At 37.3% G+C, this 27,371-nt stretch overlaps 2 protein-coding genes across 7 annotated transcripts; one reads left to right on the top strand and one right to left on the bottom strand.

Annotated features, from left to right (window-relative positions):
- Positions 1-1,820: 1,820 nt before the first annotated feature.
- On the bottom strand, positions 1,821-20,808 carry LOC102622069 (uncharacterized). Of its 6 annotated transcripts, none has more exons than XM_052442956.1 (15): positions 20,805-20,808; positions 8,266-8,365; positions 7,963-8,090; positions 7,721-7,874; positions 7,488-7,597; positions 7,182-7,265; positions 7,045-7,093; positions 6,862-6,953; positions 5,856-5,994; positions 5,517-5,596; positions 4,022-5,436; positions 3,257-3,364; positions 2,468-3,159; positions 2,302-2,394; positions 1,821-2,208 (listed from the first exon to the last, which is right to left on the bottom strand). In XM_052442956.1, exons 2-13 carry the CDS (start codon positions 8,356-8,358, stop codon positions 2,609-2,611), a joined length of 3,003 nt encoding a protein of 1,000 aa, XP_052298916.1. In that variant the 5' UTR covers positions 8,359-8,365; positions 20,805-20,808; the 3' UTR covers positions 1,821-2,208; positions 2,302-2,394; positions 2,468-2,608. The 6 variants fall into 6 exon arrangements, with proteins under 6 accessions (XP_052298916.1, XP_006480585.1, XP_052298912.1 ...); XM_006480522.4 differs by lacking the exon at positions 20,805-20,808 and adding an exon at positions 9,382-9,543; XM_052442952.1 differs by lacking the exon at positions 20,805-20,808 and adding an exon at positions 9,162-9,337.
- LOC102622372 (L-ascorbate peroxidase 2, cytosolic) lies at positions 10,601-13,178 on the top strand. The gene is made up of 9 exons (XM_006480523.4): positions 10,601-10,937; positions 11,089-11,263; positions 11,381-11,446; positions 12,007-12,055; positions 12,159-12,241; positions 12,377-12,456; positions 12,580-12,682; positions 12,776-12,834; positions 12,942-13,178. The coding sequence occupies exons 1-9, from the start codon at positions 10,819-10,821 to the stop codon at positions 12,958-12,960; spliced, it is 753 nt and encodes a 250-aa protein (XP_006480586.1). The 5' UTR covers positions 10,601-10,818; the 3' UTR covers positions 12,961-13,178.
- Positions 20,809-27,371: the final 6,563 nt, after the last annotated feature.

Genomic DNA, 27,371 nt, shown 5'->3' with positions numbered 1-27,371 from the left:
AATTCTAGTATTCCCTTGCGGGCAAATTATTGGCTTGCGCCCAATTAATAGATTTGCGTAATGAGCTCCTCTATTATGCTTGGTTTCTTGCGCATGGACCTCTTATTTCATGAGCTTATTACCACACCATATTTAGTTTTTATAAATAAACCAATTTATGCTCTCTTCTCTTCTCTAAGTAATATACAATATTAATAATTTAAAACATCAATTCAAAGTGTTCTAACAATGTCTACATCATGAAGTATGATCACACACTAGATTATTTCTCCGCCCATCTAAACTTGAACAAACTAAATTCTTTCTCCACCGAGAAGACACACATCAATTAAAATTTAGGTAGCGTTTAGAAAGGGGAATTCCAAGACTTGAATAATTATAATTTAAGCCATGATGATGATGAAATTGGAATGCAATGCAAAACATAAAGTCAGAAAAGCAATAGCAAGCGAAAAAGACAGTTAAGTTGTTCGCAGGCTTCGTGGTGGTATCCAGAGCTTGAATGAGACTGAGGCTTTAGGGTATCTTAGTACAAGGACCCAATGGGGCGTAGAGTAAAGTGAGACTGAGAAGCAAACAAAAAAAAAAACCCCACGCTACTCGTACTCTGGGCAAAATTTTTTGCAGGCGGCATGCGATGCGATTCAATGCAATTTCATTAGCTACAGGGCACAGCTCCAGGCCTATAAGACCCTATAAGCACGTACGGGTGCAACGAATAGAGTGCGTAGTAGTAGTGAACGGTGTAAACTGTTCAACGAGGAGCGTGATGAAAGCATTAAGCATCTCTCAGGCCTCAGCCCTTTTTTTCTTCTCCGTGCACTGTCCATGACTCATCAACATCCATTTCATGTGGGGACTCACCGAGTCACTGACCGCACACCACTAGTTTATTTGTCAACCTCAGCCTCAAATCAACCTCACACTCTGCTTTTGCTTTGGTTTTGGCCCATCTTAATTGATTTGATGCCTCACTGTCACTGACGAAACCCCCTATCCCTGCATTAGCGCATTCTCTTCTCTTTCTCTTACATTTTTTCCTTGATGGGATTGTCATTTTGCACGCCCTTTTTGCAGTGTGTGTCTTGTCTTTTCTTGATTCTATGGGAAACAACGTTTCATAATCCATGGTAACTTATTTCCTTTTTGTCCTTTCATTTTGAGGAAAGATGTTAAATGAACTTAAAACCTCCAAAAGACTGATACATTTTGAGGTGTTTTTTCGTCATCAGCGCTTTGTATCTCCATTAATTAAGGAAGTAAAAGATTTTGAATTGTGGGAGGACCAATTGCAAAACTAAGAACTCTATGATTATTATTGTGGGAGTCCTTATGTTACAATTAATGTAACATACACACTCAACAACAACCACATAAATGATGGACCCACACAATTTATGTGATTATTATTGAGTGTATATGTTACATTAATTGTAACATAACATTTGCCTATTATTATTATTATTATTAAACAATCCCTAATTTACATGTATGTAAAATATATTTCAACCGTATATGTATAGAATTTACATATTGTTTATATGAGAAAAATATATTTTACATGCATGTAAGATAAAGATATCCTTATTATTATTGTCGTGTAAGAATAAAGCACAAGTTGAACCAACCCAGAGGCAAATATGGACTAGGACAATAAATAACACGGTTGATCTCTTTGGGGTGGGGGATTTAATTGAAAAAAAAAAAGACTAACAAAGCACTTTTCTTTTCCGCACCCAAAATTTTACTTCGGTTAAAGATATTTATGATCAAATTTTAATGAATGAATCAAAATGACACGGCACTATATGCGCTCGTCCTTATTAAAGTCGTACCTCTTTCACTCTTGCGCAAATGATATCATAAAAATAATTTCACAATAGTTTGCAACTTGCTTCCCGAAAGAGGCATGCAAAATAGTTAATGCGACTATTACTGACGGTTTTTGTGACCAAAAGCAATACATTGCCAGTCTGGCTAAGGTGTAATCCACCAGCGAGGTTGTCAAAACAAGTCAGTGCCGCCAGGTCAGAAGACATCATTTCATTAAACACTTGATTTCAACGAAATTTAGTGGATGATCCTCGTATGACTTATATGAGATTTACTTAATTCCTCCGTAGAGGGGTAACAGCCCAGGTACAAGTTTCTCTGTTCGATTGCAGCAGGACAGGATCATTCATTTTCTATCAAATTTCTCTGCTCACACTGCACACACACACGAATCAAAAGGCAACTTAAAAAGCAGTACAAGTCATCTGCCAAGAATAATGTGTTGGCCAAATGGTTAATAAAACTTACATACACGAGTCAAAAGTGCTTAGTTTGTCCTTTGAGACTGCCACCATTAGGCACATGTGCTGCTGCCGTTTCGGTCCAGAGTCTGGGGACAACCTGATTCATCAGTTGCAGATTAAACATAACTTCTTTCCACAGTAGAAAGAGACTAAGAAATTATGCTTCTTACCAGGTGTCCCCACAAAACCAACATCTGTAGGCCATGAAACATTTCAACTCATTCAAGATGGGGCCAGCCAACCATGTCATCCACTCCAGACACATTGCCCATTCGAGCATATAAATGATGATCAACACAATTCCATCAAAATTACATTGCAAATCCTCTGTTGTACAGATTACTGGAATTGGACATTTGACACTTTAAATCCTCGTAACTCGGAATAAATTTGTTAAACCCAATCCCCCTATTTGTCATTAAGTCAGAGACGCCCAGATCATTAATGCTCTTAACCCCTTTCAAACTACCCAAATGGCCAGTTGACATGTGTGCATTTCTGTATTGTTGGGCTGGTGATTGTGTAAATGAAGATAAATTATCGGGTTGGGGTTGACTAAGCACTGTAGACGAAATTCCGTAAGTATCACTTGGGGGAGAAAATCTATTCATTGGGTAATCTTGAAACCTCAGGTTCTGATATCCAGAACTTGACTGTTGCATCAGCAGCTGAAGTCTTGCCTCATGGTCAAAAGGATTAAGCTGTGAAGATGGGGTTTGTCTCATATCACAGCCAAGATTATTCAGCCCTATTGCCTGCAACCCTTTACCAACTTCTAGTATTGCAGGATCAACGAATGGGATGTCACCGCATGGGCCACTGTTTCCAGCTGCTGGAGCAGACATCCGTCGCAAATGACTTGCTGAAGAGTGAAAGAAATCAGATTTTATCGGAAGAGGAACTAGAAGTGACATAACAAATGTTTCATTTCCCAGTAAAAGGGGGAAAGAGAAACTAACCGGCACTGTCAAAAGGCTTCTGCATTGTTCCATGAGGAGAAAAACCCGGAGGCGGTGCCCTGTTTGGCACTGCAAATCCTGGAGGGACTGAAGTTGGAGCTTTTGAAACTGTTGCAAGGTGATGAAGCAAAGAACTTCAGGAAGGAGTTTGGAAAAAAACTAAACAAGACATTGAAAACAGGATCTTATGGATAAACCACGACAAATCTAACACACGGGACACAAAACCGTACATGCCACGAACCAACATATTGTCAGTGTACCATATAAGGCTATAAAATGGTTACATCTGGGCTTCAAAACAACATGAGTCTGAGATCCAAAAGAGAACAAATATACATGCACTGCATAACAGACAACTATGAGCCATATGGCAGAGAAAGCAGTCCAGCGTTTCCAATCATCAAGACAGACAAATACATCTTTACTGATGTTATGACTTGTTTTTCAACCTTAACAAGAAGTTAAAAGGAACTTACTGACCATATGCAATTCTGACTAGCAGTATCCTCATCAACAAATTTAATTAGTACAGAGTTGATTTTAATTGCCTCAGAACTATTCAGAACATTTAAAAAATTTATTTTCCATGCAATTATACATTATTTCAAAATAGATGTGTTGAATAATAGTTTTCATGCACCACCCCGAGGCACTAAACTACTTACACCACAATAAGTATACAGCAGAAACTTCTACGCAATCAATAAACTGGAACCGCATTCAACTAAGAATAACTTTAACAACAGGTAAAATGACACTTACCAGATGATGAAATAAAAGAATGACTGCCAAGAAAATTATCAGAGTCCATAGAGCTACTGGATGAAAAGGCATTCTGATGTTTGTCTGTGAAAATATCCTTGTTTTTCAACAAACCATTTGGGGCAGGATGTTGATCAGCTGAATGCCTGATATTACTAAGAGAATGCTCCACATCAGATGCATGATTAGAAAATTCCTCCTGTCTGGCAAATGAAAACCTGGACTGCCTGCAGTCTGATTCCTTGAATAAGCTTGGCATTTTGAGGGAATCATGTTGTCTATTACTTTCCCTCAACAATTTAGCGAAACTGTATGGGGAGGTCAACGAATCTTCCCACGCATCCGAGTCTAAAGACAAAATCTTCGAGATGATGCTGCTTTCCCCCACATCTGAAGCAACATTAGAGTGTAAAGGGGCAACCATGCTATCATGTTTTCCCAAGTAACTTCCAAACCCCACCTCTGAGAACAGACTAGAATGCTGGACCGTTGCATCCAAATTAAAAAAGCTACTAGCTTCATTGTTAATGAACCCATTAGATATTAAGTTCTCAGATCTCGAAGGCAACACTTCTTTATGTTCCGAGGGCACATTTCCAGAATGTCCATCAAGATTACTTTGATTGCTGACATCACCTGCCTGCCACGAGAGATAGCTTGACTGATTCAAATTACGTGGCAAATGAGGTGTAGATGAAATGGGTGGTAGATGATGCATGTCTTCTAAGCCTTTAAATTGCAGATCATCAAAATCTGGTGAATCCTCCATTGTTGGAGCTGCCATTGATGCTTGAAAACTTTTACATTCAGTAAATTGGCCGCTTTTTTCTTCTTGTGGACCATGACTGCCAGGCAAGTTAACTGAAACATGTTTAGATATTGAACTGTTAGGGACAACAGGAAGGGAGCGATCTTTCTCAAATTGACTCTCAAGGCCAATTGATGATAACCCACAGCATAGGCCCTGAAAATCCATAACAATATGAGAACTTTCATCCTCAACTGAACCAGGGCTAGAGAATGGTTTGGTACTTTCTGAGGAGCTTGTCCTGGAGGATGGGGTTGCAATATCTTTCTCACTGCTCTTTGAAGTTGGCCGACAAGTTATGTACTGGTTGGATGTTGCAGTGGCTGGAATTGAATCTAAAGTAGCTTCTTCATTGGTACTTGATAAAGCAATTTGACAATCACCATCGATGTACTCTTTCCCCAATTCCAGTGGGTCCAACCTATGATGCACTTTGGAGGTTGCTACAGCTTCCATTGGCTGTACAGTCTGGATCGATATAGTGGTGCTCACTACTTCTGTTCCAGGAACTTGGGGACCATTAGATGCCTTGGGCTGATTGCTAGGAGGTCTAACTGGACCTGACAAATTTTTATTTGTTGGCAGAGTAGCAGAAACACGCATGACCCTGGTACAGAAAATTCAGCAAAATAAGCATTCATATCACAGTATCAAATTGGGGATGCCACTGATAAAGGAAAAGAATACCATGAGGCTGCTGTGGGAAGTGAATTGGATTTTCCAGCAACAATATCTGCGCAAGATCCATTGTTTGGATTCTCAATAATCTGAGGGAAAGGGACAAGCTCTATCAAATTGTAAGAACACTGCAGAAATTACATATGAAGTAGTGTGTATTTATAAACATTCATTATAGCCTAATTTTCTTTTTCACTTTTTGGAGCAATCAGATAAAGATGACACTAGTCCCATACATTCCACATACCTTGTAGCTACACATTGATTTATCCAAGAAAAATGTATTATCCAGAAATCAACAGCCAGAAATGATTATTTTCTGAAAAAGAGTATTGTATGCAGTCTTACATTTGAAGAATTTTTGGCAATAGGTTTGGCCGTCGATGTTATATTGCTATTGATATACTCATCCGCTGGGGGAGGTAAAGCATTTCCAGAACGCCGATGCATATTATTTGTAGCACCAATAATTTGTTGAACTCTACTCCTTTAGAACCATAATGATTTAATTAAGAAAAAGATATCAAAGAAGAGCATATAAGCACTAAAGAAGCATAGAAGTTTTCCAAAAATAAAGTATTCGGCAGTTAAAATAGAACATGAAAAAAATTAAAATGCTGTAGAGAATTAATTTATCAACCAAAAAGTAGAAGAGCACAAAACAGAAATAATGTTTCATCACAACTGCAGTAGCCTATTTTTAAAAAGAGAAATTGAGAATCAATCATCTCTTTAAAATTCATCAGTCTAAATCAGAAGTTAATCAAAATAATAATAATAGGAGTAATGCAAATAAGTTCAGAGAAAAGAACTCCTAAATTAAAATACATTGATATAAACATAATGTCCAGTAGCCTGCCTAGATATCTTAAAGATCATGTAGTGCGGCTAGCAGCTCAGTTTGATGTTGTCGTAAAATTCACGGCATCAGTTTTCTGTTGTCCATACTTATAACGGGCTGAATCATTAAGCATTGGATACTGTGCTAACCTGGATTTCTTGTTTTAATATTACTCTTTTTACTTTGCTTCACAAACCCATACTTATAACAGATAAAAATGTCATATGAAAATTACTATACCAAGTTAAAATATTAGGTAATATAAAGGTCAAAAAAGGGCAAAAGCAAGGAACTAGTGGCTATTTCTCTCTCTCTATCTCTCTTTTGATCATATAAACCACAGCTTAAATCATCTGTGAAACCCACCTTCCTTGCATGAAACCCTTAAAACATGACTCATGAGCAAAGCAGCAGGAGGTCATCACAACACACAGCAAGTTGTTTTCATGCACACCAGAGAGCATGCTGTGTAAAAACACACACAGGGGGTCATCAGTGAAGAGCCATGCATACCTTGTAAATGCTGAAACTATTTCATCCTTCGTAAAACTATCTTCTTGAGAGCCAAAATCATGCAAATACAAACAATCTGGAACGCTGCAAGGCTGGAGCAGCAATAGCATTAATCAAGTTGAAAGCTAATGCTATGCAAAAGGAAACTCCCACAAGATAGCCACAAAAAAAAAAAGAGTTTACCATGTTTCTTATCCATGCATGGCAATACTTTGTAGTTCCGAAACATGCCCTGTAAATGAGGAAAAAAACAACCTGACTTTTCATCGTGTAACAATAATTACGAGTCAGGCTTGGAGCAAAAGCCAACACCTGCTTACCTTAAGGGTCTACCATCTAAGATATAACTATGCACTGATTGAATACATCGAATTGCATCATCCTCTTTTGAGTAAGTAATATATCTGAAAGGACCACACAATTATAACAAATGAGGAAATACTCGTTGATAATTGATACCAGAAAAAGGTGCAAGATTTGGTCTATGAGTAAGTGTATAAGAGAGGGAGAGAGCGAGACTAAGATTATTTTAACCATGCATGTGATTTAGAAGGTTTCTCAAATGCAAAAACTGTAAGAAATAGCACAACGCGGTATGTTAAACAATATGTGGCTGGTCAACTTACACACAACAACTGTTGTTTGCAGAATGCTGAATATCCCCAGTTGCAGTTCGAGATATAGACACCTTCAAAACTTTTCCATATTGGCCGAAATACTCCTTTCGCTGAAGAAGCTGGTAGAAACAAGATAAAATAATTAACCACAGGGAACCGTTGAAATAAAAGAATCTAGAGAATGAGTTTCCATCTGATCACAAAGGAGTAATAAAATATACAATGGTATAAAAAATACTCACATCTTCATCTGCAAGATTAATAGGTAATCCAATTATATACACTAGATTCCGTTGGATAACTCTAACATTAGTAAGGTGCATCCTTCCTTCAGATGGTTTAGGCTTTGCTTTCTGTGATTTCTGTCTACGCTCTGAAGTCATTCTAGCCACCGCTCTGTGAAGCAAAAAGTATATTGCAACCTTAGCGTCTTGTCACATAATAGTACACAATAACAAGGAAACTACACAGAAATCATAACAACCTCTCACAGTTAGCTGCCATCCCCACAATTTTTTCTTTGTCATAAGCAGTACGACATGCCGGGCAGCGACCCTCAGTACCATCCTTCTCAGCCATTTCCATAATGTGGTTCCAGCACCAAACACATATCTGTAAACATAACAAACAAGGTGTAATTACTTAGAGAATTAAGTGCACCCCTTCCCTTGGCAAAAAGGGGGAAAAAATGAACCAAAAATGCTAGCTCAATAAGCAGAAAAAGAATTAAAAAAGGCAACAGTTCTTGATGATACTTCATATAAAGGGTAAAGACTAGCGCTCAAACCTCATAACCACAGTTGCATGGCTTCAACTGCTGATCAGTCAAATCCATCTCCTCGGCGCATAGTGGGCATGTCTTCTCTGCCTTGTCACTCATGATTGCCCTAAAAGTTCAGCCATATGAAAAAGATCATACATATAAATGATATTCATTCTTTTAACATGCAACTTTATTTTTCAATCTTCACATACATGAACTTAGTTTTGCCATCAAACAGAGCTAAAAATATCTCAGGAAATCACAAAAATAAGTTTTATCTGTAAACAGCAAAAACTTTTTCCATAGAAATTCTCTTCTTTCGAGCAAAGTCCACAAAATTTCCATGATACATCAACTGAAACTAAGTTTATATGGATTAAGCAATTGCATGAAGAAAAATCAGAACATGATACAAACACACACACACACACACACACACACAATAAGCTGTGGAAGAGCATAAAACAAGCAATATCACGTGATTCTGACACCATAACATAATGCTGAATAGATCACATGTAATTTAAAACAAAAATATCATGAAAACAGAAAATTTAACATAAGGGAAACCTAAAATAAAGAGATAAATTTTCTCATTCATCTTCATTTAGCGAACATTTTGGCAGCGATGACAGTACATTCAGTAGAGATTTTTAATGTTTATAAACGAAATGAGCTTCTGATATAAAATTGCATTTGCATCGCCTAAATCTCACAAGAATCCATCAATAAACTCTAAAATTACTTTTTTTTTCCAAAATTAAAAAAAAAGCTCCACTCAGTTATCCATTGACTTCTGAATAAGTGGACAACAGTAAACTACTAGAACATAGATCCAATCAATCTAAAATATAAAACCAAAAAAAAAAAAAACTTCATCCATATAATTAAACACAAAATATATATATTAAAAATAAAACCTGAAAAATCGAAAATCAGAACTCATTTTCAATATCTAAATCCGAAAGAAAATGAAAAAGAGAAAGATAAATAGAGCAACGACTCGAGTGTTTTCCTTTTATTTTCTTGAAGATTGGATGGTCTAAAATGCGAATCAGATGAAAAAGGATTAATTTAATTAATTATTAATATTTAATGGTGCTGAAGAAGGAACCGAAGCAGAGGTAGCAAGAGACTTACAGTGTGAGAATCGCTCAAAAAGAAAAAGGCAAGAGAAATCTGAGGATTGGATTACAGAATGAGAAAGAAAAGGAGAGCTTAGCGTTACGTATAAAAGCAAGTCTTCTTTTTTTTTTTTTTTTTAAAAAAAAAAATAATAATAATAATAAAATGGATGGCTTCTGTTGTTGTTGATGGATGGATGGATGCTACTGTTGCTGTTGTTGCGACTGGTGACTTGTTTGTGAGCGTTGAGTTAGCGTTAGCTGTCACTCACCTATTTCACTTGTTTCTGTTATTGCCCTTCAACTTGGCGATATTTGCGAAACTGATTCCCGATCCGCTCCAATCCAATCTTCCCTCCTTTGCTTTTTTGGGCCAAGCAGAGAAGGTGCTTTTGGGCTTCCAAGCAGTGTGCAACGTGGCCCTTGGAACTAGCCCAAAGAAATAGTCCTTTTCTGCTTCACTTGCGTAAGTCCTATATAGGGAAATTTATTTATTACAGTCTTGAATGTTGAGTAAATTTAACTAGGAAAATTTATTTATCCAGCCATTTTTGTAAGATCATTATCAAAATAACAAATTTCTTACTATAATAGTCACTTATATCCATTTTGGCATAAATTAACTTTAAAAGAGCTTGGTTGATTTGGGAAATGACTTCATCACCCACGTTGATTAATTGCAAGTGCATGAGCCATCGCCGGCGTTGGTTACATGCGATGGAGACCATTGCCCATGAACATGGCAACGACGGAGCCCAACACCCATGTTAATGGAGTTCAACGCCCCGATTAGCATACTTTGATTTCCTTCTCGCACACTAAACTACATAAATTGTCAATTTTGTGGAAGTATATCTACAGAATTTTCATGTTATCGTGGCATATTTAATGCAATTCTCTCTTCTCATATCGCAATGAAGCAATCTACGTGAAAAATCTAAAGAGGGATTTCAAAAAGAAGAGAATTTCCTACAATAAAAACAAAATTTCAGTGTTCGCCGCATTTTCCACTTGCATGAATTTTGCCTTCCCAAATCACAACCCAAAAAAAAAAAAAAAAAAAACTGGTGGGAATTAACATGCCGCGCCGTCGTATTTCCCATAACCCCACGTGGACCCTGATAATTGGCCCACCTACAACATTCTAGATTCAGGCCAGTCGACTATTATTGTCTGATCATTTGTTAAAGCTCAACGATCATCCTAACCACTAACTCAAGAAGCATAAAATCTAACGGCATTAAACTGACGCTAGAATCTTCTCGTTCTCGTTCTAAAAGACTAAAACCAGTAACTGACTACTACCCCTTATATAGCCACCCGATCAAATTTCTTCCACACAACACCCGCTTTCGTATCTTCAGCTCGTCACAGTTCAGTTCGGTCATCGCATTCGACAGTAACTACTTAACAAGCCTCAAGCTGAGCTTCTTCTTCTTCTTCTTTTTTCATCATGGGAAAGTGTTATCCAAAAGTGAGCGATGAGTATCAGAAAGCAGTGGAGAAATGCAAGAGGAAACTCAGAGGACTCATTGCTGAGAAACACTGTGCCCCTATCATTCTTCGCTTGGCGTAAGTTTATCTTTAAACTTTCTTAATTAAGATCACTTTCAGTGACCATCGTTGATGCGTTATTAATCTGCATGATGATGAGTATTAGATCAAAATCAAGATGTGTATATATATATATATATATGTAAGTTTTTGGGCTGCACATATGCAGATGGCACTCAGCGGGGACTTATGACGTGAACACGAAGACAGGAGGGCCTTTTGGGACGATCAGGCACCCAGATGAGCTTGCTCATGAGGCTAACAATGGTCTTGATATTGCTGTCAGGCTCTTGGAGCCCATCAAGCAGCAGTTTCCTATCTTGTCCTACGCTGATTTCTATCAGGTAATTATTATTTATATCCAACTGTTGACTACAGAAAATGATTTGCTTTATGATCACTTTCTATGGATTACTTTGGATTGGTGAATTGACCATGGTTTGTGTTTTATTTTCTTGAAGTTGGCTGGAGTTGTTGCCGTTGAAGTTACCGGAGGGCCTGAAATACCTTTCCACCCTGGAAGACCGGTGAGGGCTTTTCATATGCATGTTCTCTAAATTAGAATTGATTTCTTGTTGCAAAAGTTCATCTGTAAAACATAGCTGTAGCTTTTGTACATTCCCAAAATGATGGTGTGTTTTTCCGAAATAAAATTTTGTTGATCAGCATCTTGGACTAGGCTTCACTTAGAAGGTTTTGTTAGAAGATCAGCAATGCATAATTAAATAGATGTGAGTCACTTGCTGGAAACTCAGGGCCTTTACTTGACGTGTGTGATGTGTACGCCATTCCTATTATGCATAATTTCTATTTATGTTACTGTCACTAGTGTACAATTATATTGATGTCTATTCATGTGTTTGATTTACAATTAAATGAATGAAAAGAATAATAATAACAATAAACCAGGGCATCCTCATTCTGTCGTCCATTTGGATTGTATTGAAGCAACAGAGAAAGCAACTAATCTATCCAAATAATATAGCTTGTTGATAGCTAAGCAATTTTAGAAGGCAGCTGCAAAGATTGAACTATTGATGCTGAACTGGTATTCTTTATATTAAGTTCTAAACATCTCGTGTTGCAGGACAAATCTGATCCGCCCCCAGAAGGTCGCTTGCCAAATGCCACCAAAGGTCAGTTTCAGATAATTTGCTCAGGTTTAAATCATTGTAAAATCAGTACAGTGTATCTTCCTACAAATTAAGTCACTTACTCCTTTTGTTATCATCACTGCAGGTTCTGACCATTTGAGAGATGTCTTCGGCCACATGGGTCTGAGTGATAAGGATATTGTTGTTTTATCCGGCGGTCATACATTGGTCTGTGAGCTAACATTGCAGTAGTTCTATATTCTTCCATGGACTGCTGCTTGTTTTTGAAAGCACGATGCAATTTAACATCTTTAGCTTGTTGTACTCACTTGTAATGTTGGTCTCATGGGAATCCTTGTACAGGGTAGGTGCCACAAGGAGCGTTCTGGATTTGAAGGACCCTGGACTAACAATCCACTTATTTTTGACAATTCATATTTTAAGTAATAAGCACATTTATCATTCTTCGTACTTTCACAAGTTCTTTTTATATGGGGCCTCATTCAAATTTACGTGTCTCAGAGCAACAGACTGATGTGAATTATTTCATTATTTTAATTTGATAGGGAATTGCTGAGTGGAGAGAAAGAAGGTCTACTTCAGCTGCCATCAGACAAGGCTCTTCTCGAGGACCCAGTGTTTCGTCCTCTTGTTGAAAAATATGCTGCAGTAAGTACCTGGCCATATTTTTATATTGATTTTATTTATGGAATTGGTCGCAATGTCTACGAAACTTACTGTGTTGTGGTGACATTGCTTCAGGATGAGGATGCCGTCTTTGCAGATTACGCTGAAGCTCATTTGAAGCTCTCAGAACTCGGGTTAGTCTTCTATGACTTCTCTTCACCTATTACCTAGTCCTTTAATCATTTAATCATGCGTGCTTCTACTTGAGTATTGACTTGTGAATTTCTATTTCCTCCTCCAGATTTGCGGATGCTGAGTAATGAATCAAATTATGAAGCAGCTGAATGCGGCTATCCATGTACTTTATTGTGGCTTCTAAAGTCTCAAATTTCTGGTTATGTCCTTGTATTTAAATTGGTTGATGTGATGTAATCAAAATAGCAAAAGCTGCCACATTAGTGTTTGCTGTGTTGCTGTGTGTGTGTCAAAAACAATGTTCTAGTTTTGTGACTGGAAATAATTTGCAAACTTTCTGATACATGTTTATGTTGGAGAATATGCTCTTGAAAAGTATATGTGTTTATTTAATTGTAATAAATAATTTTTTTGATTAATAAAATAAATGAAGTATTTTATTCAAATATCTTAATTGCGTTAATATTTGTATTAAAGTCCATTTAATCATATTATATGTATTTATGTGATCACCATGTATGCATTTATGTGATCATCATGTGGATTCACAGAAGACATAAATACAAGTTATCTTATGATTAAATAAATTTAGTTCGCAGTTGATAAATAAAGTTGGGCACTTTATTTAGGTATAGACTGTAATAAATTCATTGAATGATTTGTCTTAATCATGTATGAATTTATTGATGTAGTACGACTACATTGAACATGATCACATATGAGATTTAATCAACTTTATAATAACTGTCAGACTTATTAAATCTCATAGACGTTGATTTTACTGTAATCTTAATCTTGAGTTAATTATGATTTCATGATTGTAATTGTTATTCCATTTGAGTTACCAATGGGCACGACACATCCTTGTGGTCAAGATTTCTCGGTATCTTGGTGGGAGCAATTATGAGTATTGGAGTTATAGATTAACAATATAGAATTTGTACAACTAGGGATGTCAATTTAACCCGGACCCGGCCCGGACCCGGAAGAACCCGGATAATCCGGGCCGGGTTTAACCCGCACCGGACGAAATAAAATCCGGAATCCGGATGTGATTTTCTAAACCCGGACGTTTTCGGGTCCGGATCCGGATTTGGGTGAACCCGCAAATCCGGAACCCGGACCCGGGTGTATTTATTTTTATATTATTTTTTTATTATAAATAGAAACAATTGAAAAAAAAATAGCAGCCTTGCCCTAGTTTCAGTTTCACAGCCGCGCCGCCAAAGCCAACCAAATATTTCCTCATCAAATCACCGTGAATCATGCTTTGTTCCTCATCCTCACCGCCAAAGCCCGAAGCAAATCGCCGACAGTTATCACCAAAGAAGGCAGCACAGTCGAGAAAAAGAAGAAGCATGCAAAGAAGACCAATCCTGAAGCAGCTCCATCTCGATATTGCAATCTCCAGCAAGGCCACGGGCAAGCAGTTTCATCAACGATATTTTCAAGAAGTTGGCCCAAGAACATGATTTCATTCATTTTAGGTTCTGATTATTGGAAGGGTATTTGGTTGTGATTTGATGGGAGTATGAACAAGGCAATTGCAGAACAAGTAAAGGCTATAAATGGGATCTTGAAAAAAAAAATTCTCTTTTAAGATTGTGAATTCGAGAAGCTTTGGTTGAGTGATATTGTGAATTCGAGAAGCTTTGGTTGAGTGATCTTGTTGATAATAATCTGGCTTTAGTTATTCAATTTTCATTACTTCATCGTTTACTCCTTGCAGGTTCTAGTAAGAAAAGTTTGATAAAGGATTTTTCAAAGCAACTGAGAAATTAGGTTCAAAAAACATTATCCGGGTTTAAAACCCGGAATCCGGGAACCCGGATTTTTCCGGGTTTAACCCGTACCGGACCCGCACTCAAAATATCCGGGTTTTAGCCGGGTCCGGTAAGACGAATTCTCATCCGGGTCCGGAACCGGAAAGGCCAAACCCGGACCCGGACCCGGATTTTGCCATCCCTATGTACAACACATCTCTTGATGGGTTTTCGGCACTTGATCATAGAATTCTCTGGCCAGAGTGTGTCAACATATTTAGTTTGTTGAAAATGATCATTAGAGAAAATCAGTAAAGATCAAGGAATAAGATGTTATTAAATTAATTGGACAGTTGGGATATCAATTTAATTAACGATGTGGTACAAAGGATTGTGCAATAAAGAAATTAATGTGGCTTGAGACGAATTATTATTCGAGCATACAATTATGGAAGTCAGTTCCAATCTTTTAGTGGAGTAGATTTGAAATTAAATAATTGGGCTAGTTTAATTACAGGCCTAATTATTGTATGTTCCCAAATGATCCCCGGGTTAGCTCATTTAATTGATTGCACCACTACTGGACTAATAAGTAAGATAACTAGCTTTTTGGGTCAAAGTCTAAATATATCATTTAGTGGGAGGCTCCATTTAATTAGCTTTCGTGTAAGGGGTCTTATGTTATTTTACAAGGTGGGTCCCCTATTGAAAAAACAAATAACGTGGGTTTTGTTTTTGATTATTTGGAATCTAGGGTTTTCACTAAAAGTGATATAAAAGGCTTATTTTCTCTAAAGAAAAGGTGGTAACCACTTTATACAGATCAGAGAAAAAGATTTTTCTCTATATTGTTGAGAGAAAAATTTTCTGGTGCTAGTTGCTTTGGTAGTGATAAAGGCGTCCACACGTCAAGTGCAGATCGAACCTGAGTCATAACCTGGAAGATCATTGGTGACAGTTCGTGATCTAACAAGCGTGGTGGTGACAGATCATGATCTAATAGGAGTGGTGGTGGCAGATCGTGATCTAGGAGCCTAAATCACTTCAGCGGAAAAAGCCAACTCGGATTTTCAAGGTACGATTTCTGAATTACGTATTCCTATATATTATATGAGAGTGGTCCTTAAAAGGTTTTATAAAAAATTTAAAAAACCTGATTTTTCCCAACAATTGGTATCAGAGCCATCTCATATTAATATATAAGAATTTCGTATGAAATTAATCTTGATATTTATGTATTAGAGTGACACAATTTATTCAGATATATATTATTTGTTTAATATATAAATAAAACATGTTTATGGTTTGTCTTAATTCATGGTTAGATTTTCTACTGTATTTTTCATTTGGATCTGTAACAAGAGGGGTGGTTTTTTTATCATCATGTTTCCCTCTTGATTTATTTTACTGTTATAGAATTTTGTAAGCCAAAATTGGCCTAGGAAATTTGTAAATCAATACGGATGGCAGATCAAAGCGACGGAGGCCGGAAATTTCGACGTCAACCACTGACCAGCGCACTCGCTGCAGCCAACGAGTGGTACACGCTGCAAGCGCATGCTAGCAGTGCGCGCAGCAGCAGCGTGCGCAGAAGCAGCGTGCGCAGAAGCAGTGTGCGTTCCAACAAGCAGCGCGCACAGGGTTGGCTTGTTTCCGGTGTATCGGCGATGGCTCCTCGTCGGAGATGTGTCGGAGACCGGCTGGCGTCTCTGAACAGCGGCGGTTGACCGGGAACAGCAGCTGGTTCTTTTTGTTGATGGCAGTTGGGAGAGAAAAAGATGGATTTAGGGTTTCAATGGTTTTTATTATTCAGATCCCTATAGTTCCATAGTTTTTCTCTTTGGGCAGATACGTTTCAATTTTTTTGTATTTAAGTCCAAAAATAGTTTTGGGCTTAAAGAATCCTAATTTTAGGCCCAATTGAAATTTGGGATTAATGGATTAAAATACATAGATAAAATTGAACACATTAAATTTATTTTTGGTCCAAAAGTTTTATTTTAATAAAAAATTTTAATTATTTATTTATTTCTTTTCAAAATTAAAATTGGACCAATTATAAATTTAAAAGCCCAATTTTCCCTAGTCCATTAACAAAAACAAGATTATGGAAGATAGACATTAACAAGAAGCCCAATGAAGATTAGGCTTAGGGTTAATGTATTTTTCATTATTAGGAAAGCCATAAATTAAGATTATTTAATTGTTTTTCTATATGTTATGTTTTGGATGATAACATGTCATATAGAATAGGTAGTACCACTCTATGCATAATGCAACATGTCATTCATTAATAATGAATTTCATTATATTTTTTGAAATTTGCATATGCTTAATAATATTTGATATCATCTAGATAATATTATAGGAAGTATGCAATTAACAATATGTATGTTTTAAAAAGGAAAAACCAATTTATACAAATCAGAGAAAAAGATTTTTCTCTCTATTGTTGAGAGAAAAATTTTCTCGTGCTAGTTGCTTTGGTAGTGATAAAGGCGCCCACACGTCAAGTGCAGATTGAACCTGAGTCATAACCTGGAAGATCATTGATGACAGTTCGTGATCTAACAAGCGTGGTGGTGACAGATCATGATCTAACAGGAGTGGTGGTTGTTGTGCAAATTTTAATGTACTCGCAAGCGCACGAATCTATTGTAGTATAGACTAATGGTGACGAGTGTCGATCCCACGAGGAGGTGGATTTTAATTATATATAGAATTAATTTTGTAAATGGGTAGTTGGATTTATGGTGGAAATGATTTGGAATATGCTAATACTTAAATTAAAATGGCGAGAATAAATTCTAAAATTGGAATTGCAATGAAGAGAATAAATTGAAGAGAAAATCTATTAAATTGACGTACTTGGGTATCTGGATCCGTATCAACATGCATCATGGGCTAAATAATCCGTATTAATGCCAATTAAATCATGAGGGGGGAATCCACACCTCATGAACCACGCTCTAATCAATATGGTGCTAAGGGCTTATCGTGCCAAATAATAATAACCTTGTACTAGAGGGCCGGTGAAACCAAGGCGGTACTAGACAAGAATATTATTATTTGTCGACGAGAAGTCAAAACATCCACAAAAACTAGAGGGGAAGAGAAAATAAATTTACCAAATTAAGCCCATGACACATGTTGAGACTTCACCTTCAACCCAAGCTTGAAAGAAAATTAGCCACTCATAATTGGACTAGGGGCAAAATGGGAATTTATTAAAATATGAAGAAAATACAAGATGGAGAAGGAATTACAGAAAATGGATCCCAAAAATGGATTCAGAGATATCAAATTAGGGGGGGGAGGCCCCCTTTTTATAGATACATGGAGTAAATCATGGCCATCGGATTAAAAACAGTTTGGACGCTCAGGATTGCGCCACGTCATCAGTCAACAGTCCACGGTTTGACCACGCGGATGAACAGTAACACGGTTTGACCCGACTTTGAACAGTAACGCGGTTTGACCCGGATGAACAGTAATGCGGTTTGGTTGAAAATAATCCTGTGTGATGCATGCACCGTACGCGAGATTTTTCGTCCAGTGATATGCTGCCACGTCACCATCAACAGTACATAAGAATTTTAGCCCAACAGGATCGTGACACCTCATCAGTCAATGCCACATCATCGGTCAATGCCACGTCATCGATCCGTCTATGTGAACAGTGTCGTGAACAGTAACGTAGACAGTACCGTATACGTGAATAGTACCGTACATGTGAATAGTGTCATTTTTCCTTTTATGCTTCTCCTAAGGTTTTCGACCGTCCTGAGTTCAAAAGTGATGTCCGTTTTGCCGTCTGATCTCTCCTTTATTGTGAAATGACTATAATGCCCCTAAAATACATAAATTACTTAATTAAAATAAAACACACGTAATTAAATCACAAGAATGTTAAATACATAAAAGTAAGGGTTGTTAGTAAGACTTGAAATGTAAAATGACGGTTTTCTCCTTTATAAATATGCATTTTCTAACACTCAACACACCCCCCAACCAGCTTATTGCTAGTCCCTAGCAAATAAAGCGAAAACAAAATTCAAATTCAAAATGATTTTTTTTTTTATTTTTTAGAAACACTCGTATTTATTCAATCAGATTAATGATAGCAATCAAATAAAAGTATAAGCATTATCTCCAGTCTAAAGCAATATCACACCCACATCAACCATCCACATGAATTAGCCCAGTAGACTTTGTTATAGCTACTTTCAAGAATGACATGTCAAACCCCAAAATCTTACTGGAAGTAGTGACACTCTCACAAATAAATTAAACCCAATAAAAATAGTCACTCCAATGAATGGTAATTGAGAGAGAAAATAATAAAGAAGTGATATCACATGCTCTCACCAAGATGAAATAAATATGCCCTCAGCTTAGAAATAATACGATCTCAAGTCAAATAAAATGTTAGTCAACCCACTTTATTTATCTTTTTTTTTTTTTTGAATTATGCATCACTACATCTTTTTAGCCCATATAACTAGCTTCTACTTCAAACTATAGTTCCCTAAAATCAAGAAGGACTTTTATTAGGACGTAACGTAGGCTAGGGATATGGCTAATAAAGAAAGGAAATAAGGAAAACAAAGTGTATGTTTGAGAATTTTTTTTTTTTTTGAAGTTGCAAGGTGGATTTCACCTATTATTGTTATTTTTATTCTTTTGAAACAACAACTTTTGTTTTTGTTTTTTTTTTCTTTTTGCTTTTATTTGTCATAACTTCACTGAACAACATAATTATTTACATTTTCTCAAACATAAAGAGGTGATGGAACTTAAAAGACATTGGGTAATACTCCAAATCGGAGTGGGTCAAGATGATAAGTTGACAAAGAAAAGGTTTTTGTTTTTTTTTTTAAAGGCTCAAAAGGGTTAACTATGGATTTTTAATAAAAGGGATGGCTAGAAAGGCTCAAACGGATCAAAGATGGCCTTTCCATCATCTTTTAGGGCTCTAAATAATCATCCATATCTACTAGTTAGATGGGCCTCCCAATGTAGCAACACACATTTTTTTTTTAATTTTACCATTTTTTTTAAGGGTTAACTCAAATGAAATCTAGAGATCGTGTATAAAATAATAAACTGCTAAGCTGTATAGAGAATGGGCAAAAGGGTTACTCTCCAAGAAAATGATAGGCTCGACAACTCACTTGGCACTTATTTATGACATGTTCATTCTTTCAAGCAACTCATATTTGTCTCCGACATCAACATGTAAAGTAGCAAACATAGCGTAACATCACTTAAGACCAAAGATAATACAAATACTAAAATTTGAAATTAATCATGTCACCCAATGTTAAAACAAATCACACAAATTTTTTTTTTTTTTTTAAACAACATTCTACCCCCCAACCTATTCTAAACATTAAAAAAAAATATGCATGCAGAAATGTGAAAATGATGTAGAAAAATTAATTTAGAAAAGTTACATTTAAAATGATAGAAAAAGAAAATGATTTTTTTTATTATTTTGTTTTAAAGAAGATGCGTTTCTAGAGGAACTACACTCCATAATCAGCCATCTTCGACTCAAAAGTTGGAAAATGTATTTTTATAGAGGAGAAATTAAAAAGAAGAAAAATAAACATAAACACATAATAAAGAAAAAAGAAAATGTCTGAATTTTTTTTTTTAAGTTTTTTTTTTTTTTTAAACGATGAAGATGCGTTTCTAGAGTCACTACACTCCATATTCAGCCATCTTCAACACAAAAAGTTAGCAACAGTTAGTTTCTACAACAAAAAATTAGTAAAAACTTAACCAAAATTCCATAATTGTCGACTATTCCCTCCCCCCAACCAGAACGAAACATTGTCCTCAATGTTTGAAATGAAAGAAGTAGAGTTTAGAAGACATCACCTGGGTGGTGCAACACAGAAGAAAATATTTACAGGCGGAGAGTTAAATCTAATTTGTACTTCTTACTGCTGCTACTGTTACCATCATTATTTGGACGCTCCAACACAAAGGTCCAGGGGTCTGGCTCCGGTCTATAAGCTTGTAACAGATCCAGTAGCTCATTAGCAGTGTGAGCACAAATAAAGAGTTTTTTCACATTAGCGGGAATGAAATAGGTTTTTATTGCATGGTTAAGAAATGCGATAAAGCCATCATAAAAGTTATTGACATTTAACAAACCGATGGGTTTCTGGTGGATGTGCAGATGGGCCCAAGATGCTAGTGTGATAAGTGCCTCTAGTGTTGCAAGATCTCCTGGAAGGAAAATAAAAGCATCAGCATGATTAAGCATTGCAGTTATTCTTTCTTGCATACCGGAGACGACTAACTCTTCTCCAGTTGATGAGTCAGACGAACTGCCCAATGGTTTTAGGACTCTTGGGATGATGCCTAACACTTGACTTCCTCTGATAAAAGCTGCTTCTGAGACCATTTTTGATAACCCTCGGTTACCTCCTCCATACACCAAGTGTAATTTTCTCGCTGCTATGCTTCGACCAAGATCTATGGCTGCCTCAACGAACTCTTTATGTTTGCCATATGTAAATCCAGAAAGCACACAAATGTTCTTGAATTGTCTATTGGGAGTAGCTGACATTGTGATACTTCTCAAAAACAATTTGTGAGTACTTGACAAAAAAGAAATCACATTTAAGAGTCTCGGTGATAGTGGGTCATGGTTGTGTATGAGGTAATATGTCAGTGTCAAATAACGCGTAAAGCACGTGGCTCGCAAGTCAAAAAGAAAACAGTAAAAAGGAAAAAGCAAACAGTAATAAAATTATTAAAGACAATAATGCAAACAATAAGACAATAGTGAAATAAAATAACAATAAAGTAAAAGGATATTTACAGGTAGTTGCGACTGTGGCTCACATCTTCCTCTGGTTTTACGTCCAGAAACGGCTTGAACGCCCTCTATGGGTCGAGGATAGGCTTCCTATCCAGTTTTCTTATAAACTGGCAAACAGGGTCGTTTATAGTCAGATTCCCGAGACTATATCGTGCATGCTCTTTCTGGAATAATGGCCATAACTGGAGAATCGCTCCTTGCACATATCCACTGGGATGCGTTTCAAGAGACAAAAGGATATCATCCAATGACTCCTTATTCAAGCCATCCCTAATGAATTGAATCTTATCTTCCCTGTTATCAGACATCATGCCTAAAGAACATGGGTTTTTATTGCAACTCATTCTGGCACACTTATGACAAGCAACAGAAATTCTTCGAGCTCGTCGTTTTCTTGCATAATTTCCTTTACCACAACCAGGCATGTATGCAATAAATTTTGGAGGTAACTCACCTGCCGATCGTACTTTAGCCTCGATTAACCAACGAATGTCAGCAGGTATGTTATTCCTCATGAGTAATCGCATGCGTTCGGACCGAGCTTTATAGATCGTAAGGAGGGCATTCTGAGGAAGTGAAGGGAATCGCTTGTGAAGCTTCGCTAGAATCTCGTTTCTGTCCATACTTTCGCCTCAGAATATCAGTTATTATGGGAAACTGAAGTAACTGACTTGATTGTCACGGAGTACCGTTATCCGCCACTTCACCGGGGTAACAAACTAAAGCACACAAATAGAAAAACAAATTAAAACACACAAAGAAAATTAAAATCGTCCTCTTATTGAATTTACCTCAAGCTCCAACTGGATGTCGTAAACACTTCTCTCAATGTCTCTGAGTTGGCTTTCCAAACCCTCAACATAGGCTACTAACTCTGGTGGTTGTAGAGCCCAAATGCGTTGTGTTTTACAAAATTGAATCTGCCTTTTGAGATGAGTTTTGACACGTTGAAGTGGTTTAAGAATGTTCAGGAGGAACGGTCTAAGTATGAGACTCATGATTAAAAATGATAAGAGAAAACTTAATGGTAAAATAAACACACTTATGCAAAAACAATTTCAATTAGCAAAAGAATAATAATAAAAAGAAAGAAAGAAAAATCAAATCAACGAAAAGAAAAAAAAATCAATTCAAATCTGGTGGGTCACTCAAATTTATTTCGGTGTCTTCTCCATGTGGTTGGTATTCTAGATATGGCTTTAATCTTTGACCATTAACTTTAAACGTGACACCGTTCTTTGGGTCCTTAATTTCAATTGCCCCATGTGGAAAAACAGTATGAACAATAAAGGGACCAGACCAACGAGAGCGTAACTTACCTGGGAATAGGTGTAAGCGAGAATTGAATAAAAGCACTTTCTGACCTGGAGTGAACGATTTTCTCATGATTTGCTTATCATGGAAGACTTTCATTCGTTGCTTGTAAATCTTGGCATTTTCGTATGCATCATTGCGAATTTCTTCAAGTTCTGCCAGCTGTAATCTTCTTTCTGAGCTGGCTTGCTGCATGTCAAAATTGAATTTCTTGATGGCCCAATATGCACGATGCTCGAGTTCCACAGGTAGGTGGCAAGCTTTTCCATATACTAGCCTGTAGGGTGACATCCCAATCGGGGTCTTGAAAGCCGTTCTATATGCCCATAATGCATCATCAAGTCTTAATGACCAATCTTTTCTGTCCGGCCTCACCGTCTTTTCTAATATGTGCTTTATTTCTCGATTGGAGATCTCAACTTGGCCACTAGTTTGCGGATGATATGGGGTTGCCACTTTGTGTGTGATTGAATACTTTGTCAAAAGAGCTTTGAATGCTTTGTTACAAAAGTGGGCACCACCATCACTAATTATTGCTCGAGGGAATCCAAAGCGCGAGACAATGTTGCTTTTCAAAAATCCTATCACCACCTTGTGATCATTGGTCCTACATGGAATTGCTTCTACCCATTTTGATACATAGTCAACAGCAACCAATATGTATTGATGGCCAAAAGAAGGGGGAAAGGGTCCCATGAAGTCGATACCCCATACGTCAAAAATCTCAACCACTAAAATTGGATTTAGTGGCATCATGTTCCTTCGTGTAATGCTTCCCATTCGTTGACACCTATCACATGAAGAACAGAAAGTGTAAGCGTCTCGAAATATAGATGGCCAATAGAAACCACATTGTAAAACTTTAGTCGCTGTTTTCTTAGCACTGAAATGGCCTCCACAAGCTTGTTCATGGCAGAATGAAAGGATATTCTGAATTTCACTTTCTGGGACACATCGTCTAACAATTTGGTCTGCACAATACTTGAACAAATACGGGTCATCCCAAAAGAAATTCTTTATTTCTGCAAAGAATTTAGCCTTGTCTTGCTTGGTCCAATGCTCTGGAAGTTTACCTGTAACAAGATAATTAACTATATCAGCATACCAAGGTAATACTTCCACATTCATTAATTGTTCATCTGGAAATGACTCATTCAATATTAATGGCTCTGTAATTGTGTCAAAATGGAGACGAGAGAGGTGGTCCGCCACAACATTTTCTGTCCCTTTCTTATCTTTGAATTCCAAGTCAAACTCCTGCAAAAGTAACACCCAACGAATTAGTCTAGCTTTTGCATCTTTCTTTGTGAGAAGATATTTAAGAGCAGCATGATCTATGAATATAATTATTTTAAAACCAATGAGATAAGATCGAAATTTCTCTAATGCAAACACTACTGCTAGCATTTCTTTTTCAGTAGTTGAATAGTTCAACTGTGCATCATTCAATGTCATACTAGCATAGTAAATAACATGGGGAATTCGATCAACTCTTTGTCCTAATACTGCTCCTACTGCATAATCAGATGCATCACACATGAGCTCAAATGGTAAGCTCCAGTTCGGGGCCTAAATGATGGGTGATGATGTCAACAACTGTTTTAATTTTTCAAACGCCATAAGACATGAATCATTAAAGATAAAAGGTACATCCTTAGCAAGTAAATTGCATAAGGGTCTAGAAACTTTGCTAAAATCTTTAATGAAACGTCTATAGAAACCAGCATGCCCAAGGAAAGATCTTACTTCTCTGACTGTTTTGGGTGGAGGAAGATTAGAAATGAGATCCACCTTGGCTTTGTCAACCTCAATACCTTTGCTTGAAATGATGTGACCGAGGACAATACCTTGTTTTACCATAAAATGACATTTCTCCCAATTTAAGATCAAGTTCTTCTCGATACATCTCTGCAGAACTAGTGTTAGATGATGTAAACATTGATCAAACGAGTCACCAAAGACAGAAAAATCATCCATAAAGACTTCAAGGAATCGTTCAACCATATCAGAAAAAATGCTTAACATGCATCGTTGAAATGTAGCAGGTGCATTACATAATCCAAATGGCATCCTCCTATATGCAAAAGTGCCAAAAGGGCAAGTGAAAGTAGTTTTCTCTTGATCTTTTGGTGCTATGGGAATTTGATTATATCCTGAGTAGCCATCTAGAAAGCAATAAAATTCATGGCCTGCTAATCTATCAAGCATTTGATCGATAAAGGGTAAAGGAAAATGGTCTTTACGTGTGACAGAATTCAACTTTCTATAATCAATGCAAACACGCCATCCTGTAGTTACTCTAGTGGGTATCAATTCATTATCAGCATTGGTAACTACTGTGACTCCTGACTTTTTGGGGACAACTTGTACAGGACTGACCCATGAACTATCAGAAATGGGGTAAATGATACCTGCGTCTAATAGCTTAAAGACTTCTGTTCTAACAACTTCTTTCATATTAGGATTTAACCGACGTTGCATCTCCCTAGTAGTTTTAGCATTTTCATCAAGGTGAATGTAATGCATGCAGTCTACTGGGTTTATACCTTTTATGTCTGCTATGGTCCATCCTAATGCTCCTTTGTGCTCTTTTAAAACATCCAACAACTTACCTTTTTGTTCGTCATTGAGGGATGATGAGATGATTACCGGTAGAGTACTTTCTTCTCCCAAAAATGCATATTCCAGAGTGCTGGGCAATGGTTTGAGCTCGAGTTTCGGTGGTGATTCTGATGATGGGATGAGTTTCTTCTCTGATGGTGCTAGTTGTTCAACTCTTGACTTCCATTTATTAGTGTCCATAGATGGTGCTGAGTCAAGCAGGGCGTTGACCTTATCGACCGATCTGTCAATATCAAAATTCAAACCAAAGTGAGTTAAACATGTTTGTAAAGGATCATCACTAAAGTTTGAAACAAAAGTATCATCAACTAATGCTTCAATTAAATCCACATCAACAATTCCATCATCTGCACTGTGAGGTTGTTTGGCAATGTTGAAGATGTTCAGCTCCATAGTCATGTTGCCGAAGGACAACTGCATATTTCCAGTCCTGCATTGAATGTGAGCATCCGCAGTTGCCAAGAAAGGTCGGCCTAGGATAATGGGGATGTGCTTCCTTGAATCCTGTATTGGTTGAGTGTCAATTACAATAAAATCAACAGGAAAATAAAACTTATCTACCTGGATAATCACGTCCTCCACAATACCACGAGGTATTTTCGTGGACCGATCTGCAAGCTGCAACACCACTGGAGTTAGGTGTAATTCTCCCAATCCAAGTTTCACGAATACAGAGTAAGGCAAAAGATTTACACTAGCTCCTAAATCCAACAAAGCATTCTCAATTGTGTGGTTCCCTATGCTACATGAAATAGTGGGGGAGCCTGGGTCTTTGCATTTTAAAGGAATTTTATGTTGGAGTATAGAACTAATGTTTTCTGTTAAAAATGCCTTCTTTTGAACATGCATATTTCTCTTTTTAGTACAAAGGTCTTTAAGAAACTTGGCATAAGATGGAACTTGTTTAATAGCATCAAGTAGAGGGATGTTAACACTTACCTGTTTGAAGATTTCAAGAATCTCACCTGTGGATTTTCCCTTCTTGCCTTTAGCTAACCTCTGGGGAAATGGAGCTTTTGGAACATATTCTCGTGGGTTGGTTTCTTCTTTCTCCTCCGGTGATGATTCCTCAACATTCACAGGTACAATTTGATTTTCTTTTGTCACCGGCATCTCCACTTTGTTGTCGACTTCTTTTCCTTTTCGCAAGGTCATGATTGCTTTGACTTCTCCATGCTGCTGTGGTGAACTGGTACTTGCTTCATGCACTCCTTTAGGGTTAGGCACTGGTTGACTTGGAAACTTACCTTTCTCAACGGTCATTGCCAAGGTCTGAACTGAAGAAGCAAGTTGTCCCACCATCTTCTCGAGGCTTGAAACTGATTGGGCTTGTGAGTTGAAGCCCGCTCTCAATTCATTTCGTAGTCCATCAATGGTGCGGTTCTGTTGCTCAATCGTAGAGTGAGTAAGATTCTTGAGATTCTGGAATGAATCCTCCCATGGTCTGGGTTGAGAGTAGTTCTGGTTCTGATTGTATGGTCTAAATGGGGGCTGAGAGGCTTGAGGATTTTGTGGAATTGGTTGCATTGGTGGAGCTGGAGCTGCTGGTCCATTCTGTTGGAATCCTTGAGACCATGAAAAATTGGGGTGGTCTCTCCATCCAGGATTATATGTGTTGGAGTATGGGTTGTAATTTGATGGTTTTCTCATTATACCTATGGCATTGGCTTGATCTGAGTATGAGTCAAGGTCATGTGGTTCAGTTGATTTAGTAGTCGATAACGATGCTAATTGTCGAGCAAGACCTTCAACCATCTCTTTGACTTCTTTGATTCCTGAAGTTGATTCACCAATTTGAACCTCATTCACTCCTTTAATTCTTCTAGTAGTCCTGAGTGATCGACTCCGTTGTTGGGAATTATCCGCTTGTCGCTGGAAGAATTCCCAAATTTCTGATGCACTTTTTGACATTAGCTCTCCTCCACTTGTTGCCATTAGCCATTCTTGCACATTCGGTAGTAATCCCTCCAAAAAGTATTGACATTGGTGCCATTTCTCG

This window comes from Citrus sinensis, chromosome 6 (assembly GCF_022201045.2).
Source record: "Citrus sinensis cultivar Valencia sweet orange chromosome 6, DVS_A1.0, whole genome shotgun sequence".
Lineage (NCBI taxonomy): Eukaryota > Viridiplantae > Streptophyta > Magnoliopsida > Sapindales > Rutaceae > Citrus > Citrus sinensis.
This window is presented reverse-complemented; position numbering and strand designations above follow the sequence as displayed.